Here is a 21,615-nt window from a genome sequence, read left to right on the forward strand (position 1 = left end):
GAACAAGACAGGGATGCCCCCTTTTGCCATGTTTATCTAACACAGTGCTAGAAATTCTAGCCAGAGCAATTAGGCTAAATAAATTTTTTTTTAGTTTTTTTTTTTTAACATTTATTTATTTTTGAGACAGAGAGAGACAGAGCATGAACGGGGGAGGGTCAGAGAGAGGGAGACACAGAATCCGAAACAGGCTCCAGGCTCTGAGCTGTCAGCACAGAGCCCGACGCGGGGCTCGAACCCACAGACCGTGAGATCATGACCTGAGCCGAAGTCCGCCGCTTAACCGACTGAGCCACCCAGGCGCCCCGTAGGCTAAATAAATATTAAAAACATAGGGATGCCTGGGTGGTTCAGTCGGTTAAGCATCCAACTTTTGATTTTGGCTTGGATCATGCATGATCTCATGGTTCATGGGACTGAGCCCCGCACTGGGCTCTGTGCTGATGGCACAGAGCCTGCTTGGGATTCTCTCTCTCTTTCTCTCTCTGTTTCTCTCTCTCTGTTTCTCTCTGTCTCTTTTCTTGCTATCTCTCTCCCTCTCCTTTTCTCTCTGCCCCACCCCTCATGCACTCTTTCTCTCTCTCATGCACTCTCTCTGCTCATGCACTCTTTCTCTCTCTCTCTCAAAATAAATAAAAATTAAAGAAAACACACATACACGTGTATGTATATACATATCAAACCTAAATTTAAAAGGAAGAAAATTATCTCTGTTAGCAGATGACATGATCTTATGTATAGAAAACGCTAAACAATCCACAAAAAATTGTAAGAGCTAATATATGCATTCAACAAAACTCTGGAATATAAAATCAACACACACATAAAATCAACGTATCACTACCCACTTATAATGAACAATCTAAAAAAAGGAAATTAAAAAATCAATTTTCCATTTACAGTAACATCAAAAAATGTAAGATCCTTAGGAATAAATTTAACCAAGGAGGCAAGAGATACACTAAGAAAACACTGCTGAAAGAAATTAATGAAGGTCTAAGTTAAGGGAAAGACATCCCATGTTCATAGATTGGAAGACTTCCTACTGCCCAGATGACAACACCACCCAGAGTGATCTACAGATACAATGCAATCCCTACCAAACTCCCAAAGGCCTTTTATAAAATTTATTTATTTAATGTTTTATTTATTTCTGAGAGAGAGAGTGAGCAGGGGAGGGGCAGAGAAAGAGGGGGACAGAGGATCTGAAGTTGGGCTCTGCGCTGACATCAGTAAGCCCGACCTGGGGCTCAAACTCATGAACTGTGAGATTGTGATGTGAACCAAAGTTGGACGCTCGACTGACTGAGCCCTCCGAGCGTCCCCCAAAGGTCTTTAAAAAACAAATAGAAAAGTCCATCCTAAAATTCATATGGAATCTCAAATGACCCCAAAAGGTCAAAATAATCTTGGGAAAGAAGAACAAAATCGAGAAATTTACATTTCCTGGCTTCGAAAATCACTATAAAGCTACGGTAATCAAAATACTTGCTTCAGGACAGACACCGAGACCAATGGAACAGGACCCAGCACCCAGAAACGAGCCACCACGTATGTGATGAGCTGAATGTCAACAAGGGTGCCAGGACCACTCAAAGGGGAAGGTGCACGGCTGTCCACAAGCGGAAGACCGATGTTGGGCCCTCATCTCACACTACACACAAAAATGGACTCAAAATGGTCAAAGACCTGAATTTCAGGACTAAAACTATTAAACTCGTATTAAAAAACCACAACCACAACCACAACATGGGGAGAGGCTTCAGTGACATCAGGTTGACAAGTATTTGTCGGATATGACATCAAAAGCATAGGCAATAGGAAGAAAATAAAGTGTTCTCAATCAAGGAGAAACTTTTGTGCCTCACAGTATACTGTCAAGAGAATAAAAAGACAGAATGGGAGAAAACAGTCATAAATCCTCTCCTGGTAAGGGTTTGATTTCCAGAACATAAAAGAAGTCCACAGCAACAGCGAAATACCCCAAACAACCCCATTCACAAGTGGGCAAAGGAGCCGAACGGACATTTCTGCAAAGAAGATGTACCAACGGTCAGCAAGCTGACAAGACGCCCCCATCATCAGTTGCCAGGGGAAAGCAGACACTCACGAAGGTGGCTTTTAGGAAAAGGGGTGAGGCCAACAAAGCCTTGGTGAGGATGCGAAGAAACGAGAACCCTACACACTGCTGGCAGGACACAAAACAGCACAACCAGTATGGCGGTTCCTCAAGAGGCTAAACACACAACTGCCACGTAACCCTGCAGCTCCCCTCCTGGGTGTCCGCTCAACGGAAGCGAAAGCAGGCGTCTGAATGGACGTTACGTGACAACATTCGCGGCGGCGGCAGCGACGGTATCCAAAAGCCACAACCCAAGTGTCCATCCCAAGACGGATGGACAGAGGAGTGGCCCAGGCGTCCCGAGGATGTTACTCGGCCACGAAAAGGAGGGAAGCACCGACAGACCGCACTGTGCGTGAATGTTGACAACATTACGTGAAGTGAAAGAAACCAGACACAAAAGGACACACACCGTACGACTCCACTTACATCGGTATCTGAGAACAGGAGGATTCACGGAGACAAAACGTAAATTAGTCAGTGCCCAAGGCCCAGAGGGAGTAATGGGGGGGTCACCCCTGAACGTTTACAGTTTCTGTTTGGGGTGACGGAGAAGGTCTGGGAACAGACAGTGGTGAGGGCTGGACAATACTGTGAATGTGATTAATGCCACTGAATCATACAGACAGAAACGGCAAATTTTATGTTATCTTTATTTTACTGCAATCAAAAAAAATGAATGACGTAACATACTGAAACCCACTGCACTGTAACTTAAATAGGTGAATTGTATGCTCTGCGAATCAGATGTCAAAGCTGTTGGAGACCAGACGGAGGGGCGGCTGATGCGTCTAGCATCACGCGCCGTCAAGAAAACGCAAAATGCAACCACGGTGAGAAGCCACCTCCCGCCATCAGCAAAGCCGAAGCCGCAGGACAGGTAGGGACGGGTGGTGGCCAGGACGTGACAGAAGGAAGCCCTCATCCGCTCCTGGTCGGAACGTGGACTGCCGTGGCCACGTTCGCGGGAAGTCCAACCCGCAGTCGCCAGTCCACCCCCGGTGTCTACCCAAGAGACACCTGTGCACACCTTTCACAGCTGGACGGTTCCAAACGGCCCCCGGCTGGACACAACCCAAATGTCCACCCACTGACCGATGAAAGCCGCGGCGTGGTCCGAGCACAATGGAGCGGCTTTCAGCCACAAAAAGAACACAGGCCTGATCTAGCCCACAATGCGACAACCCTCAAAACCATGTTAAAAGAGGGGCGCCATGAGGGGCGCCGGGGTGGCTCGGGTGGTTGAGCGTCTGACTCTTGGTTTCGGCTCGGGTCATGATCCCAGGGTCGTGGGATAGAGCCCTGTGTCAGGCTCTGCGCTGACAGTGTGAAGTCTGCTTGGAATCCTCTCTTTCTCCCTCCCTCTCTGCCCCTTCTCCACTCACTCCCTTTCTCAAAATAAATAAACGTTAAAAGAAGTTTACAAAAAATTTTTTTTAATTAAACCTCCCCCCCCCCCCCCGCCCCACACACACAGAAAACAAAAATGTAAAAGAAGCCAGGGGCACCTGGGTGGCTCAGTTAAGCATCAGGTCATGATGCCAGGGTCGTGAGATCAAGCCCCGTGTTGGGCTCCGTGCTGAGTGTAGAGCCTGCTTGAGATTCTCTGTCCCTCTCTCTCTCCCCTTCTCCCCTGCTCTCTCTCTCTCTCAAAAAACAAACAAACAAACAAACAAACAAACAAACAAACAAAACAAAAAAGGAAAGAAAGAAGCTGGACAACAGAGTCTATGTGTTTGCAGATTTCAATATATGAAATGCCCAGGAACACACGAGTTTGCGGAGAAAGGAGGTAGGTTCCTCGTGCCTGGCAGGAGAGGGGCGCGGGTGGGACCGACTACGGACGGCAGAAGGGCTGCTGGGCGACGGACACGTGCGTCCTAAACCTGGATTCTGGCAAGCAGACTGTGTACTTGCAGCGGGTGAACCAGGTCATGTGTGCACTGGGCCTCAATAAAGCTGGGCTTCAATACGTTTTTCTTAACGTTTATTTAGTTTTGAAGGGGGCGGGGTGCAGAGAGAGAGGGAGACACGGAATGCGACGCAGGCTCCGGGCTCCGAGCCGTCAGCACAGAAAGCTGAGTGGAGACGGGTGGTTTCACGGGTGGTTTTGGGGGACAGGACCCCCCGTGTGGAAGAAAACTAAGTGACGTCCCACCTCACACCACAGCCAAGTCAGCGACACCTGCTCTTGCCCCAGGCCTACTCGGAAGGGGGCAGATGGGGCCTTAATCACCACAGTCCCCCAGACCCTCGAGACCCTCATTAGCCCAATCTTGCCGAACAGGAAACGGAGGCCCTGCAGGATGAAGAGGGGGGGGGGTGTGCGGGGAGGGGGGCCAGGGCCTGAGCCCCTGCCCCAGGGCCTCCCTCAGGCCTCCCACACTGTGGCCTCAAAGCTGCACCCAGGAGGAGGATGGAGAGGGTCCCAGTGGCCCTGGGAGGGGGCAGGTCCTGGAACAGGACGGCAGGGGGATGGTGGAAGGACTGTGACCCACACACACCGGACAGATTTCAGCCTAAGCAACGGTACCCCAGCAGAGTCAATCGCTGATGACAGCCATGCAAACTCAGCCTGTGACTCTGGAGCCAGAGGACACGAGAGCTTCTGTGAGGCAGGGCACATCAGGAGACAGGAGGGGCCGTGGTGGGAGTGTCCCCAGCAACTCGGCTGATTGCCAGGAGCCCCACAAGCAGGCCGGGCACCCCACGCAGGCCGGGCCCTGACACACAGGCTGGGCAATGACGCACAGGCCGAGCACTGACACACCGGCTGGGCACCCCATGCAGGCCGGGCACTCACTCACACACACACACACACACACACACACACACACACACACACGTTACCCAGAGAGGGGACAAGCAGGGCACCTTGGCTGATGCCAGGTCGAGCGGCCGTGGGGACCCACCACTGGGACCGTGGAGAGACAACCCACTGCGACCCCATGTCGTCTGGCTAGTGCGTCCTGAGCGAAGGCAAGGGGTCAGACCAAGGGCCCGGTGGGCGGGGCGGAGGCTGACCTCTGAGCTGTCCAGAGCGGCGGTGTGGCCCCCGAAAAGGGAAGGGAGCAGAGATTTACTCCCGGCCTAAATTATTCACAAGAAAAGGGAGCGCGCCTCTTTAACAAGCCGTGGCTTTATGAAGCAAGGTTAACAATTTCACTTGATTCAGTGGAATATTATAAACTCTCTGGGGCCCATTTGAGGACTTGTACTTCAGGCACAAGGCGACGACTCAGCACTTTTTATATTATTTAGAGAATAAAATTAACCCTCACCAGCCCAGGCTGCTGCCGCTCCTGCCGCTGGATCTGGCCTGCTCAGCGCTTTCCCCCATATATAATTACAAGCTGCTATCCATCATGTGGCAGCCACGGCACCGACACGCCGAAAGGGACACGGTAAGCACTTCCACCAGCGGCAGCAGAACTTAAATATCACTTTGATACTTTCATTTAAATGGGAATATCTTACAGTAATCGCGCACAGCCTCCGCGGGGGTCCTGCCACCGCACCCCAACCCGCCCTGGTCTGAGCCGCTCCCAGGCCCCGCCCCATGGGGCGGGGCCTCTCCGCCAGGGTCCTGGGCGTCCTTCAGGGTGACCCACCAGCTGCGGGTCGGGTCCCCAGGTTTGCCAAGCCCGGCCCGGCCTGGGCCCTGGCCTGGCGGCAGGAGGGAGAGGACGCAGGGAGGGAAGGGGCACGGGCGCCACGGTGTGAAACGCACTGACGCGCGCTCCCCTTGCCCAGGCCCAGTCCTGCTGCCCTGCCCACCGGCGGTCCCCAGGAAGTCCCAGCTCCGGTCCCCCCACAGTCCAGACTGCAGGTCTCAGCACTGGCGAGGAGGCTCCCTCTCGGGGCACCAGGGGCTAGAGAGGCCTGTCCTGGGGTTCCCAGCCCAGGGCACTGCTGCCCTGGCAGGCCCGGGCCACAGAGATGAGGAGGGGCCCCTTCTGGAGAGCAGGACGGAGCCGGGGTGCTCAGCTGCCGGGGAGCCCCAGCACAGCAGCCCCTCGCCGACAGGTGAGGGCAGCAGCAGTGATGGGCCCGAACACAGGGGGCAAAGCAGGCGCTAGCCTGCGGGTGGCCCTTGCGACCCAGTTCCCTAATCCCTTCACACTGGCCCCTTCTACCCTCGCCACCCTGGGGTTCCATGCGCTCCAAGGAAGGCTCGGAGGAGCGTGGCTGGTCCACCGCTGGGGGCTCGGGGCTGCCGGCCACCCACCCGCGCCCCTCACCTTTGCGCCCAGCGGGCAGTAGCCTTTGAGAAAGTCCGTGCAGACCTCCGCCTTCCGGGACACGTAGACGTGGCTGTACGGGCAGTTGCTGTTACTGCAGATCCCCTTCAGAAAGTACGAGCACACGGGCATCTGTGGGGGCAAGGGAGCAGGTGGTGAGGACCCGCAGCCCCCTGCAGCGCCCCTGGGCGCATGGGCCCCGTCTGCCCGGTACTACCACAGCCCCCGTCCAGCCCTCCATCAGGCACCTGCCCCCCCTTTACAGGTAAGGCAGCGGGTCCCCCCTGAAGGACCGACCGCCTGGGGCTGGAGACCCGCACCCCCAAGGGAGAAATGGACGCGCAGTGCTGGCCAGCACCTGAGGCCAGGCCAGGTGGGGGCTGCCAGCCCTAAAGGCAGACAGACCCCTGGCTTCCCCAGAAGGCAAGGCCGCCGGGGCAGGGCACAGGCGAGGATATCCAGGCGGGGCTGGCCCCAGGCCTGCAGGACGGCTCGGGCCCAGATGTGCTGTCACCTGAGCCTGTCACCTGCTCTGAGACGGCCCCAGTTTCCAGGCAGTGGGGCCGTGGTGGGATAGGCGCCTAAAAGCGCAGGGGCTGGAGGGTCAGGGGGAGACAGAGCACGGGGGCTCTAGGTAGAGCGGCGGCCGACAAGGCCCGGAAGGTCCAGCAGATTTCCCCACTGCTTGGGCACCTGGCAGCATCTGTGGGCCGGAGGCCTGACTCCACCCAGGGAAGCCTGTGGAGGGACTCTGGGGAGGCAGGCAGGTGCCCCGGAGCAGCCTGGGCTGCGCTGACCACAGGCTGACGCCGCGGAGGCCTGGCAAGGGGCCTGGCTCCAGTGCCCCGGAAACCAGCAGGTGAGCCCAGGGGGGCCCGGGGCGGGTACGGAGTGGGCAGCCTGGGCAGACCCGTGTGGCCCAGCACCCCCCGGCCCCTGGGACACAGAGAGGCGGCCCACTTTCTCCCCACAGGGGGAAACTGAAGCCTGAGGGCCAGCAAGGAGGGGTCTCTGATCTTGCCCACCCTGACCTCTGCAGTTGCCAGGCAACTCTTCTCTGGGGCCCCTCCCCGGGCCACCTCCTGGGCCGTCTGGTCACCTCCTAGGGGGTCTCCCCACCTTCGGCAGGCCTGTTGACCCTCTGGGGGGTCTCTCTGGGACCTCCCCTCCCCTCCCCTCCTCTCCCCTCCCCTCCCCTCCCCTCCCCTCTCCTGTCGGACCCGCCCCTCACGCACCCCACCGCAGCCCCCGGCCCCCAGTGGGTCTCCACCAGCTGGCACTCCGGGGTCTGGCGCCGGCCTGCCAGGGGCCCCACACAGGAGCCTCGGGGGGTGGGGGGCAGAGGGGAGGCCAGTGAGGGAATGAGGGAGAAAGCAAAGAAACAAAGGGTGATTTAACGTGCAAGAGTTTATTTTTAATTGTCTTTTAACTGCAGCGCACGGGGGAGAAGGGCCGGCCCGTTTGGGGCTGCTGGTGGTGCGGCTGCAGACAATTCCCTTAATGTGGCTTTTGATATAGAGCCCAAATTAGCTCTAATAAAAAGGGATAATAAAGCCAACTCTCACAGCCAACGGAGCCCCTCCTAGCTGTCAGCACGGCCGTTACCGAGAGGAAGCTGCATCCTCGTTTCAATTAACCTTGTTTGCACCCACCACGTCCACACAAATAACAATAACATTAATTCAGGGCGCTCGTGCGGGCGCCCACATCAGACAGCTCGGAATGTGCACCAGCTTCGGAGCCGGAGCTAATGAACCTGAAACTCGACGTGAATTTCCAAATTGCTCACAACAGAGTTTCGAAGCTCTATTAGGGAGAAAAATGCTGATTCTCTTCAAGTTCCTCAAGGGGAAAAGCTGTTGTAGCGGCAGCAGCCTCGGCCCGACCCCGCCTCCCCTAACCTTGCCGCGGCCCCAGAGCAGGGTGGGGGGCTGAGAGGGGTTCCCCGCGCTCACCGAGGCCGAGGGGAGGGGCCCGGGACGGAGGGGCCCAGTGGTGCACCTGCCTGTCCTCCTCTGCCCTTCCTTCCGGCACACCCTGCCTCAGCCCGCTGCCGGGCGCCCACCCCGGGGGGCAGCTGGAGGCCGCTGCTCCTGGGCACGTGGCAGCGGTGGCCACACAGCCGGCTCCCGAGCCGAGAACCGTGGGGCAGTGCCTGCGGGGGGCGCGGGGGGGGGGGGCGCTCACCTTCTCCTTGGACACGTGGTGGGAGAAGGGGCACGTCCCGTCTGTCTTCTTGCACGTGCCCCGGAGAAACCTGTGCAAATGAGAGGAACAGCGTCAGAGGGGCTGGCGTGGGCAGGGACCCCCGCGGCCCCCGCCCCAGAGGCTCACCTGGTGCACACGGCCACCTTGTCGGGGTCGTGGATGTAGGGACAGTGCTCGCCGTGGTTGCACCTGCCGAAGCGGTTGTAGTACATGCAGTATTCCTGCTGCTGCTTCCGCCGCCGCTGCCTCGCCTGCCGGACGATGGCCAGGCTGCGCTGCACGGCCCGGCTGTGGACAGGGCGGAGGTGCGTGAGCCCGGGGGACCCCTCCGCCCCCATCCCATGAGCCCCGAGCCCAACCCTGAGGGACGTACCTGGCCAGGGAGCGGCTGCAGCTGCTGGCAGGGTCCAACCGGCCTGTGGGGCAAGAGGCCGGGTCACGTCAGGCCCGCGGGCAGCTGGCTCTCCTGCTCCCCACCAACCTGCTGGGCACAGCTCCCCCCTGGGCCCCGCTCTCGGCTCAGGCACTGCTGCCCCCCAGGGGAGACTGCCTGCCCCTCCTGGGACACTGCCGGACCAACGCCCACCTGTGCGGCGGGGGGGGGGGGGGGGGGGGGGGGCGGGGCGGCCCGTACAGGGACCAGATCTGGCAGCACGGCTCCCGGCGACACTGGCTACTGAGCAGCGGCCTCACCTCAAGTCAGGTGGTCCCAGGAGAGCCTAGGTGCTGGGGGCCTCCCTACTACCTTCCTCTGCCGGGGGCAGGGCCTGGGGCTAGGAGACCTGAGTGACGATTCTTATGAATTTAAAGGGTTAAATGAAAATATAATAGTAAGTACGTGGCCACAAAGCTTGACGTCCTCACTCCCAGGCTCTACAGGGACGTACGTGCCGACCTGGGCCTACACAGGCCCCGGACAAGCACATCCGGCCCGGAGGCCTTCGTGGGCCATGGCGGGTGCCCACTCCCCCAAACCCTAAGTGCAAAGACCCGTCAAGTCCTCTCTGAGGTCACTGACTGTGGCCCAAAGGGGAGCTGTTCATGAAGTGAACGGTGGTGATGAGAAGGGAGCAGGTGACAGGATGCTCAAAGCCAGGGGACAAGGGGCAGGTGGGCAATGTCTGTCCTGTGCAGGCAGGGGGCAGGAGTGCAGACTGACGTACAGCCCCCTGCTTCCCTTTTGTGGATGAGGTCACTGCCCCCCAGGACCAGGGTGGGCCGGGCAGGGCCCAAGACTGCCCAGATGTTCCTCAAACACACATGTGAACCTTCCCAGACCAGATTCCATTTCCCACAGGCAGCTGCTGAAATGGATCCGGTGGCGAGAGGCAGAAGTGACATCACTCAGAAATTCTAGGGACCTGAGGCAATGACAAAGCATCCCAGGCTTAAAAAGGGATGTCCCCAAGCTGCCTGGCTCTGAGCCGCCCCCATCGGAGCCGCATGGGAGGCCTGGGCAGGTGGCCCTCCAGCCACCCAGAGGCCCCTCCCTCGGCCTCCCCAGGACGATCTGTGCCAGGACCCGCTCGGCTCAGTCCCGTCCAGAGTTCCAGACCCGGTCACGCAAGCATTCTGACACCGCATGTGGCCCGCGGGCTGGACCTTCAGGCACCCCCTTCCACGTCTAGCCTGCGCCAAGCCCTAACCACTCAGTGGACACTCCACACAAACACTCCATGTGCCCTCTCTGGGCCACCGTCCCCTGACCGGTGTCTGCCCCTCTCTGAGCCTCGGTCCCCTCAAGCTGAAGCGGGGTGGCTCCAGGGCTGCGTGGTGAGACCCCCACTGAGAAGGAACTGCTTGGCCCCGGGGCCCAGGCCCAGGGGCTGGCCGAGACGGGAACGGGGCCGGTTCCAGAGCGGGGAGCGGGCAGCAGGGCGGAGAGGAGCTGGGCGTCCCGGGCCACAGCGGAGTCCCGGCTCCCCGGCTGGGGATGCAGGTCCCGGGGTACCGGCTGGAGGCCGGTCCAGGTGGCACGGGGTGCTCACACACCTGCCCGCCCCGGGGATGACGGAGTGCAATCCGATCGCTGCTGGGAGCGCGGCTTCCCGGGCTGCCACCCAGGCTGCCGGTGCCTCTGTGGCGCCATCTGCTCCTGCCAGGGCCCACGGTCAACATGTGTCTGCCTGTCAGGCCTGGTGTCTGCGGGGGCGGGGCGGGGAAGGGACAGGTTTACTCCCCTTTCCGTGGTTTGCTCTTAAGAAGATACCAGTGTGGGGCTCGCAGCGGGAGGCACTGTTCAAACCCCGAGCGGTGCTAAAACACGCACATAAAGCAGCTGCCGGAAAAGAGGCCGCGAGGTGCTGCGGGCGCTGCAGGGTTCGGCCGAAAACCTTGGCAACCGCGGAGCAGGCGGTGCCCAGCCTTCCGAGAGCTGCGCTGCCCGGGGATCTTCCCAAAATAGACCCGGCGAGCTTGGCATCGCGGCCCCACCCCTGCCAGCCCCCACCGGGCAGCGCCTCACCCTTCACAGGCCAGCGAGCCCAGGCAGGGGCTCTGGGGTCAGAGGGAGCGGCCGGGCAGCACAGCCAGCTTCCGCAGCCCCGCGGCGCCCCGGCTGGCCCGGCCATTCCCAGGAAATCGCGGCCCTCGGCGGAGGGGGCCCCAGGAAGAGGCATCCGGAAGGGAGGCAGGCAGCGGGGTGGGGCCTTGGGTGCGTGGCTCCCAGCCCTCTCTTGTGCCCTCTCAGCACAGGGCGGGGTCAGCAGGTCACAGATGACTGGATAACCTGCCCAGGGGTGTGTGGTGGCCGACGAGCAGCAGGGAGCCTACTCCAGTCTGCCTCCCTCGGGGAGCTGGGGGCCGGCCCCGCAGCCTAGGCCGGGGGAGGTGGCTCTGGCAGACACACTTGGGGCCTCTGCTCCACGGCAGGGACCAGCGGGCTCTTGGGTCCGCGACGTACGCCAGGCCTGGTGGAGCACGAGCCGCAGCCCACGCCCGGGTGCACCCAGGTCGGGGGGCCAAACCACACAAGGAGAGGCCCCCGGGGCTGGGCCCTGCGGGTGGGCAGGCCTGAGAAGCGGGAGGGAAGTCCGTGGTCACTGGGCTCGGGGGGAGGAGGGTGCCCTCCACCTTCCCCGTGGCTCGGGGGACCCCAACCAGGGGCCAACACTGTCCCAGAGAGGCCCAGCGGCCGGGAGCCAGAGTCAGGACGGGGGCGGGCTACCTCCCTGCCGGGTCAGAGTTCTGCTGACAGAAAAGGAGAGATTTCTTTCTTTCATTATTATTCGTCCAAGCAGGCCGCTGGCCAGTGGGGGCTCCTGCAGCTGGGGGTGGCCTACCTTCTCCACAGCAAGCGGTCGGGGGTCCGGGTGGCCGGAGCTGGAGGCGGCGGGGGCGGGGGGGGGGGGTGGTCCTCGGTGGGTTCTGGCTCCAGCTCTGCCTCACACCCGGGACACGCCACCCAGCGGTCTGCGTTCCAAGTCCCACCTCCGGCCCCCGCCTGCCCTGAAGTTGGGTGGGGGTGGGGGCTGCCGGGACCCTGCCTGCACCCTGAGGCCTGCGTCCTCTCTTTATGGCCCGAGGCCAGGCGGCCGGGACACCGGGCGCGGTGAGGCCGTAGCTCTGTCCCGCTCTGTGTCCCGAGGAGACTGGAATGCTGTGCGGCTGTGCACCTGCGGGGGCGTGGGCTCGGCGAGGCGCCTTCCGCGGTGAGACGACGCAGGACAGCCGTCTGCTCAGGTGTGGTGCGGCCTATGCCGGGAAGGGAGGGGGAGCCCCACAGCCCCTTCTGCTCTCTGCTCTCCCACCCCAAGGCGGCGGGCGGCCCGGGGTCTCCCGGGAGCTCTGGCTCGCCTCTCTTGTTCCCTCCCTCAAGCGGCCGCCACGCGGCACAGACCCGCCTCTTCCTCTCTGCCTCCAGGTGCCCCTCCTCCCAGCATGGACTCGAGGGGCCGGGTGGTGGGTGCGGCCCCACCCCCAAAGGCCCAACCAGCCCGCCTGAGGTCAGGGCCCACGTGGAGCGGCCCACACGCAGCCTCAAACCACAACCCACTTCGGGTCCCTGCTGTAGACAGTGTGAATGCCAGGATGGCCAATGATGATGTCTGGCCGGGCCAGGGGGGAGTCCCTCACACCCGGTGTGAATAAGCAGCCCCCGGCATCACCAGGGCCGACAGGAGGTGAGGGTGCTGAGGAAATGTCAGCAGAACGGGCCTTATTGCTCGGGCCCAACCAGAATATCACTCCGCAGAAAGGCTGCCCAGCAGCCCTCTGTGGCTCCGTCCACCCCACACAGCAGCCCGGGTAGGGACAGCCCAGAGAAGGACCGGCGGCCACGTGTGGGGCCTCACAGACCATGAGCACGGATGCCATGGGCTGGCTGAGGGGGAGGGGGCTGTCCGCTCACCCATAGTGGCATGCCCTGGGGCCTGAGTCCCCAAAGGAGGCCCAGCCAAGGCTCTGTACCTGCTCCTCCACTGGGCAGCTAGCTGAGGCCAAGGTGGAAAGGCCCTCAGATCACACAGCCCAATCCCTTGAGAAAGGGATGGGGAAACTGAGGCAGAGAGACAGCACAGAGCCGTGGCCTTCGGGCCCCCCAGTGCCTCTCCTGGGCAGCCCAGTGCACCTCGCCGCCCACCCCCTAGACCCACGTACAGAGGCCCTGGGGACACAGCTGGGCAGGGCTTCCGGGAAGGGCCCCCAAGCTACAGATGGTCCCAACGCCCGCCTCGCCCCTGGTCCAGGCCTCTTTGGGGGGTGGGGGCCGGGAGCAGCTGGGTCTCTGCAGGCCCCACACTGCCTGCAACCTCACCCTTTTTTTCTTGACAGAAAAGGATGGGGGTAAAATTGGACTGAAACCAAAATATTTTCTAGTTAATTTGTATAATAAGCGAATCCAAAGCATTTCCTTCTCCTCGGCCTGTTTCCCCAGGCCGCGGGGGCATGCGTGGTGGCGGCGGCGGCTGCCTCCAGACACAGCGGGAGGCATTGCCAATGAGATTACGGGGCGCCGTGGCCCCAGGTGTTCGCCCGCCAGGACCGTGTTCACCATACCTGGCTCATCTCCTTTGTCCAGGAGCAAAACGTGGAAAATCAGGGCCCGCTCGGCCGAGCGAGAGGCAGCGCACGCGGGGGCTTCCCCAGGGGACGTGGGGGCTGAGAGGCCTCCCCATCCGTGCCCGGGCTGCTCCGGCTGCCCCGTCGGCTCCGACAGGGACGGCTATGGGGGCCCGGCAAGCACTGAAGGGGAAAATGAACTCCCGGCCTGGGCCGTGGCCCATTTGGGAAGCGCTCACGGGGATCGGCTCCCTGGGAGCGTGGGGTCACGGGCGAGCCGCAGCAGCCGCCCACGATGGACGACGCGCGGTGGGGGGTCAGGAGCCAGGCCCAAAGGCTTCCTGGTCCCCACCTCCGAGGAGCCTCACCTGTGCGCTGGAGGGGCCTGGTGGCGCCATCGCCGCCAGGCCGGCCGGAGGTCTTGGAGAGCTTGTTGGCCGACACCTTGTAAAGGACCCCTCCGATGCAGCGGTAGCCTTTGTTCCTCCACCGAGGGGGGCTGGCCTGTGCTTTCCCACCCCCGGCGGTGGGGCGCAGGCGATTCAGCACCAGAGACCTGCAGAGACAGAAAAATGCCCAGTCGGTCAGGCCCCAGCCGCCCGCAGTCCGTCACCCACTGTCCCCAACCCCACTCAGCCAGGCTGAAAGGGCACAGGTGGGGGACAAGTCTCCCCCTCCATCATGTACAGCGCTGCACGTGACTGTCCAGGCCCTGGCCTTCTGACAGTGTCTCTCGAGGGAGGTCCACTGCGGGGGGAAGGCTCCTGAGGTCCACACCAAGACTGGTGGCCGTCACCACTGCCTGGGAACATCTTCCCCCAGACGCTGCTCCAGCCCACGTCAGCCTGGCCTTTGGGACAGCAGGTGCTTTGGGGCCAGCAGGCCCCACGGCCAGTCCTGCCCCGCCCCTCTATCCACCACACGAGAGCCCAGCATCGAGACCCTCACAGACCCCCACGCAGGCAAGCCATGTGGGGGAAAGACTGGAGATGCTGGAAGGGGTGTGGGACGGCCTGCGGGACTCGCTGAGTGGATGACCCGGGCAGGGAAGGCAGACCAGGGCCTGGATGGCCCTGGCGGCCACCTGCCCACTCCTTCCCTCCAAACTCTCCTCCCACGGGGTCCTGGGCCCCGTCCTGCCAGAAACCGGCACCCCCCGGGGAAGCCAAGGGCGGAGTGGATCGGGAGGAGGCCCTGGATGCCCCCACTTAGAGAGACATTTCCCTGCAGACACCACAGCTGTGGTGGGCGGCGGCCGCAGGCCCCCAGGCTGTTCTGGCCCACCCGCTCCCCGCCCCCCCAGGGGTCACATGGGCAGGCTGCCACCCAAATGAGGGGACAAGGGCCTCCTACCCAGGGCGCCCGGCATGGAGACCAGCCAGCTTCATGACTCCAGAAGGGTGTGGGGCCTTTCCCCCTCAGGACACATTTCAGCAGCAATTTGTTTATGCAAATTGACCTTAATTCCATATTAGCTCAGACTCTGCTCATAATGTTATTACCACCGAGCGTCCACACTGCGCCCCACTGGCAAATCTGGGGCTGTGAGTGCCGGTGCCTGCCAGCAGCAGGAGGGCAGGGCGTGAGGAGGGTGGGCCTGGCCGCGGGCACCACCACCACCGGCAGCGGGGACCTGGTGAGCAGGCCCAGAGCAGCGCCATGGCGCCTTCCCTTCGGGTTCTCCAACGTCCTCACGCCGCCGCGCACCCCACAGCCCTGCAGCTCCCTTTCCGGGCGGGGCAGGGCGGGGCGGGGTGGGGCCTCCCGGCGGCACCCAGGCTGGTGGAGGGGTGGGGGCATCGTGGCTGGGGGGTTGACGCCACCCTCACCACGTGGCCCCCTGGGCCTTGGTCTCTTTGCAACTCGGGGGTGATTCTCGCCAGCCAAAGCCTCTGAGGACACGTTAGACGGATCCTGTGCGCAAGCGAGCCGAGCTCAGGAGACCCACAGCTTCAGTGTGAGGACAGGCCAGGCAGCGAGGGCCGAGGACACCGCAGCCCGACGGCACTTAACCCAGTTTCCCTTAATTAAAACTCAAGTTCACAGACACCAATCTTGGGGAAAAGTCCTGCCAAGGGACCGCGGCCGGCCTGGCTCGTGCCATGCGTGCCCTACAGGCCCCAGCTGTCCCTGCACAGGGTACATCTTGGCAGAAAGAGGGCAGGGTGGGGGGGTGTCCTCTGGGGGAGAAGACAGACCTCCAGGCTTTCCTCAGACCCTGGGGCCCCAGCTCTACCCACCCTGGTCTCGGGGTATCTATGTGTCCGGTGAGTACCTGCCTGTCCCCTTGGCCAGCTCAGAGGCCAGGCTGAGGTATGAGGAGGGTGGGGCCGGGCAGGCCCATCCCGTGTGCCCGCACCCGCTGCAGAACGCCGTGAGCTCAGAGGTGGCTCCGGACCCTCCGCGGGCGCCGGGGTCATTGTGCACAGGGCACAGCTTGGCCTGAGTCCTAACCCCACGACTGAGAGCTGAGCCCAGGGCGAGTGGCCACCACAGCTGGCTCAGCCACAGGCCAACGGGCCGCCAACAGCCCTGGCCCCCAGCCCCACGACGTCCAGAACCCTCAGCGGTGTCACCACTGGGAGGGGCAGCTGGGGAGCCTCTGCTCTGCAGCCCCGCGGCTCGAGCGCGCCGGCAGTAAGCCCAGCCCGCGCACACAGCACACTCAGCCCTCAGGGCCAGACCCCAGACGGCCCGGCAGGCTGCGCAGCGAGATGGCACAGATGTCGCTTACCGGAATAAGGCACCGCTCGCAGCTGCCTCTTGCCTCGGGGCACAGACCCTCCTCTCCTGGGCCGCCACCATACCTGCACCCCATCCACACCACAGGACGCCACAAATCATGAGGGACAGGTGGGCAGGCAGACACGTGCCCCACCCCCTTCCCTGGGCCCGGCACCTCAGGATCCGGCCCCCTGCCCGGATGCCCCAGAAACCCAGCCCTTCGAGGGGTGAGGGAGCTCACCCCCCGGCACGTGCCCCTGGCCGAGGCCGGACAGGGACAACCCACCACTCCTTGGGGCAGTCACACAGGTGAAGCCGCAGACAGGGACCAGGCCCAGGCAGGGACCTGAGGAGGTGGAGGCTTGGCAGGCTCTCAGTTTAGAAGGAGCTAGAAGCTTCAGGATAGACTGCGTTCCGGCCCCGAGGGTGGTCCCATCCAGGCCCATCCCACAGCTCTGTACACAGAAGAGCCTCAGTCTGGGGGTTAACGGCTCCCCCTGAGAGCGGGACCCAGGGACACGCTCCTGGCTCCTCGGCTAGGCACTGGACACACCCAACGCCCTGCTTGGAAGAAGTGCCCTCCGTGGTTTTTCTTGGCTACAAGGCATAGCTCACACATCGCTGATTATTCCCACACTTATTCTTATGGAGGACCAAGACTGAGAGATCGGTCTCCTCTCCCCCCAAAAAACTACGCCCCTGGGTCTGAATGGCAATTATGGGACGACCACGGGCCACCTGGCAGGGCTGCAGGCCTAGCAGCTCGGCTCTCACGCCCTGGCTCAGAGTGGATGGTCTACGCACAGGTGGGCACACGGCCCAGGGTGCGGGGCTACCCCCACGAACAGCCCCGGGGCGCACCGTCTCCAGGGGCCCACGCAGGAGCCCCATGGTGCCGCAGGACTGTTTGGAGGAGGTGGATGCAGCCACAGAACTCGGGGAGGGCTGGCCTGGGCTGGGGAAGGCCCACCCGCCCGCACACAGCCCAGCCTGCAGCTGCACAGGACCCCCTCCCTCACCCCGGCTGGTTCCACTCGCTGACTTGGGACCTGTGGCCAGGCAGGCGCCGGGCGGGCAGGGGCTGCCTTGTAGCTGTTCAGTGCCTGGGTGTCACGGCACTCCAGTAAATTGTTACCCTAATGGAGAGGACAGCCTTTGGAAACCAACTGTATTGAGAAGAGGGGATAAAATTAATGAGATAATAGCCGGGCCAAGGACCCGGAGAACGCGCCTGCCCTCGCGGCACGGGCCCTGTAATTCCTTTTCTACAACAGGAGCCTCAGATCTAAAGGCTTCTCCCATCCGTCCGGCAGGCCCATGCCGCCAGGAAATTTCATTAACGCTGGAAAATAGGAAAGGTATTAAGCGTGGATAATGAAGGCCAGGGAGGGAACCGTGCCTTAAGATAGTCCTCTTTCTCGCCTTTGTAATGGGAGGCATGAACTTTCCCTTCAAATCCATTTCTAATCCATTTGAAATACTACAGCAAATTATCTTTCCTTCAGCCCGAAAGCGGCCAGCCAATTTACTCCGAATAGAAGTGACAATGCCCCAGGATTTATCACCATAACCTTGACTACACCAGGGTGAGGGCTGGGCCCCTCGCCCCCCCCCCCGGGGGGGGGGCACGAGGAACGGGTGGGGGGAGATAACATTTTAAATGAAAAGCAGTGGTAATGGGGAGACAGACACACACACCACAGAAGTAGGTTTAAAAAGAAAACTGTCCACGTGTCTGCTGCCTGGGGAGCAGCTGGCAAGTTCCAGCCTGAGGCCACGGAGGCCACCCCCCGGGGGCGCCCGAGAGGAGGGACGGCAGGGTCTGGGCTAGACAGAGGGCCGCTCTCCCGAGAAGCCAGGGAGGACGGTGCTCGCCCATCTCCTGACCCTGGACGCCACACTCCCCACCCTCTGGGCATCTCCTGTGGCCACTGCCTACAGCGGGTCCACGCAGCCCCCAACACCGTATGCGGGCGCCCCTGCCCGCTGGGTCTGCGGAGACGGGCCCACTCACGGTGTCTTCCAGCGAGCGCGTGCACATGAGGGGCGGACAGGCACACAGGCTCCCAAACACGTGAGCACAAGGACCCTGCCCGCCCTCCTGAGGCCCCGGCGCACCCGGCTCCCCCGCCCCCAGACCCGGGGCTGAGGACACAGCCGGTGAGGCCACGGAGGCCAGGGGCAGGCTCAGGTGCAAGTGGATGAGGGGCAGGGCTGGGGTGGTCCCAACCTCCAAGAAGCCCGGGACAGCGCACGTCCCAAACTAGGAGCCTCCCCACCAGGCCCAAAGGCACCTTTCAACAAATACCATCTCAGGCTCCCGGCAGTCCTCAGGTTTCCCCAAGGAAACCACACGTCACGGCCCACGTGGGCCCACCAGACTGGGGGACAGGGCCGGGCCAGCGGGCCACACAAAGGCTGGGCACAGATCTGTGTGCAGGACCGGAGGCCACGCACCTGGATGGAAAGTCACTGGCGGGAACTGGTGGCCACCTGCCCCCAGTGAACGCTGTCAGGCCCGCGGAGGCATTTTTGCCGGTGGGTTCTTCCCGCCTCCCTCAGCGAGGGCTCCTGGAGTCGGGATGGCCCCACAGACTGCTCCCCACCTTCCACACAGACCCCTCCCCTCCCTGGGCACCCTCACCCGGCCAGTGACCGCAGTCACCGAGGGACCCGCCTCACCTGGGCTGGCCCGCTCTCTCACCCCCCAGATGCAGGCCGGGTCCCCACCCTGACTCAGAGCTCCCTGTTTGGGTCCCTGCACCCCCCTGTCCCGCCAGCTGGTTTGAAAACAGCATGTTTGACCAAGTCCTGCCCCCGCTCCCCTGACCCGCTGCAGCAGCCCCCGCTCTCCTCATGGGCAGCTCCGTCAGGAGACCCTGCCGGCTGGGCTCGCAGACCACCCCTCCCCCGCCCCCGGCCAGGACTCCAGACACACCGGACACTTCTGCTTCCTGGCAGGCACTGTGGCCCCTCCTTGCATGGGCCTCTAGGCCTGTTCTCCGGGCCATCCCTGAGACCGAGCTCAGAGGTCAGGACCTCAGGGAGCCCGTCCGATCCCCCGCGGCCTGCTGTCACGGGCCGCCAGCCCCATACAGCGCTCTATCACAGCTTGGCACACCGGGCCCTGCTCACCACGGTGCCCCTGACCTGGGCACAGGTACGCCAGGAGGGAGGGGCTGGGTGCCGCCTGGGGTCCCCCGCACCGTGGCCCTCTTGGGGTCGGTTCAGGTAAGAGTCGGGCAGGGAGAACGGGCAGCAGGGGCTCCCCGAGAACAAAGGGGCCCGAACGCACAGGCGGTGCTGCTGGGGGCGGGGGCGGGGCGGGAGCACACGGGAGCGCGGACCCTTGGAGAGACCATCAGGCGTGAGCACGGCGGGTGGGTGCAGTGCAGGAGGCTGTGGCCACTGTCCGGGGCCGGCTGGGCAGAGCTGGGGGAGGCAGAGGGCCGAGGTGACCACACACAGGAGTGTGGGCGCGGGTGCCAGCGGAGGGGCTCCGCCAGGCCCCTGGCCGGAACTCAACCTCCGACCCCCGCTGGCTGGGGCAGGGTCAGTGCGTGGCCGAGGACCCGGCGGCCTCTCTAGGTCAGGCCTTCCGAGCCAGTGGTGACCAAGCAGGAGGCGGGCAGGCGGACTGGGGAGCAGAGAAAACAACCGGGGAAGCATTTTTCAGGAAATGGAGCACGGTTCTGCGAAGCTTCGAGGCGAGCAGGGAGTGCGCCGTCAGCAGAAGCAGTGCCCGGGGGAGGCGGCTCTGCACAGCGAATCCCAAGTAGGTCAGGCTCAGCCGCCACCGTGACAGGCTGCAAAGTGCTTAAGTGGGCTTTCCACGGAAACGCTGACGGGCGCCACCTCAGCTCGGCTCGGGGGGCTTGAGTGCGCCCACACGGGCCTGCAAGGGGCCTGCCCCCCGCCCGGCCGCGGCCCACTCTGCCCCCAGAGCAGCACCCGGCGCCCCGCCCACACGTGTGCCCGGCCCGGAGCCAGGGCAGGGGGCGGGGGGGCCGCCAATGCTGGGCGGTCTATGGGGAGACTTCTGAGGGGGAGGGGGACAGTGTCTCAGGTGAGGGGCCCAGGCAGGACCGGCAGGGTGGGAGGTGAGAGGCTGGGCCCAAGTGCAGGCCAGAGGCAGGAGTCTCAGAAACAGGGCTCAGTGCCAGGGACCTGGCAGATGGCACAGGCCTCATGACCACTGTGGCAACCTTGGTCTCCTAAGATCCTCCTCCAGCCACACAATGGGCCCCCCCAGGGCGATGTGGCCCACGGCCCGCTCCAGGGACCCCCAATCCCGGTGAGTCAGGGCTGGGGCTCCGTGCCTAGCCGGGGGCTCTGCGCGCTGACCTCCTTACACGTCCTCGGGCCACTGTGGGGCGGAGGCAGGCCGACGGCTTGGCCTTCCGGGACACATCCCGCAGCAGACAAGGGGCCAGGGGCCTGGGTGGGAGCCGGGGGGGGGGGGGGGGGGGGGGGGGGGGGGAGGCGGCGCTATGTGACCTGGGGCGGGGGAGCGGCACCTTGTCCGGTGGGGAGGGGCTGGTCCGGGGTGGGGGCTGAGGCCTGGGTGGAATCGGAGGGTGGGTGGGGGTACGGGCAGGGGGCTGACCTGAGGGCTTCATCACTGAGGTGCTGCTGCTCTGAGGAACCCCCCGTCCGTGTCTCCCCAGTAACGGACGGCAGTGATTCAGGGCGCCCCTGGCCAGCGGCGTGCTGGTGGGCAGTGCTAATTGTGCTGCCTCCGTTACAAATGCCGCGGCTCCATTACGAGGGGCCGGGACTGTTTTATGCGCTCACATCTATTCAATTGGTATTTCGATCAATGGATGCATTACAAGCTTTCCCTTTAAGAGCCTAATAAACAACAAGATGGAAAGTAAAATTCTCCATAAAATGACACTTTTAAAAATCCATTTCAGCTGAAGCTATTGGCGTTTTGTACGTTAGCTACAAAAACCAGGTATTGGGCCTCAGTGGCCCTATTCTGGAGCAGAGTCCAGCTCCGGGGGCAGAGGGCGGGCGCCCAGGCTGGGGGCGGGGGCAGGGCCCTGGACCGGCGAGGTCGTCAGCCCAGGCCCGCCTTGGCCCGTGACAGCGGGTGAGGGGCAGGGCCGGCCCTTTCTCTGTTCCCTTGTCTACCCCCCGCACCTCTCCCTCCACCTGCCCCTTCACCGTCTCTCTCTTGCCCCCCTGCCCCCCGCCCTGTTCACTGGGCATGTGCAGTTCAGGCTGACCATTCCCCCAGCCCCCAGAACTGCATCGGGCAGACACCTCCATGCTAGGGGCAAGCCAACGGAGGGCGACTCGGGCAGCAGAACACCCACC

At 62.6% G+C, this 21,615-nt stretch overlaps 1 protein-coding gene across 2 annotated transcripts in view; it reads right to left on the reverse strand.

Moving 5' to 3' along the window:
* Nucleotides 1-21,615, reverse strand: part of ZC3H3 (zinc finger CCCH-type containing 3) — an 88,045-nt gene that overhangs the window by 13,377 nt on the left and 53,053 nt on the right. For both annotated transcript variants that reach the window (XM_042923281.1, XM_042923280.1), the window contains exons 5-9: nt 13,938-14,125; nt 8,945-8,987; nt 8,698-8,859; nt 8,551-8,620; nt 6,364-6,495 (exon numbers count right to left, since the gene is read on the reverse strand). In XM_042923281.1, coding sequence (XP_042779215.1) covers nt 6,364-6,495; nt 8,551-8,620; nt 8,698-8,859; nt 8,945-8,987; nt 13,938-14,125 — 595 coding nt within the window. The remainder of the gene's footprint in view (nt 1-6,363; nt 6,496-8,550; nt 8,621-8,697; nt 8,860-8,944; nt 8,988-13,937; nt 14,126-21,615) is intronic.

Source organism: Panthera leo, chromosome F2 (assembly GCF_018350215.1).
Source record: "Panthera leo isolate Ple1 chromosome F2, P.leo_Ple1_pat1.1, whole genome shotgun sequence".
NCBI lineage: Eukaryota > Metazoa > Chordata > Mammalia > Carnivora > Felidae > Panthera > Panthera leo.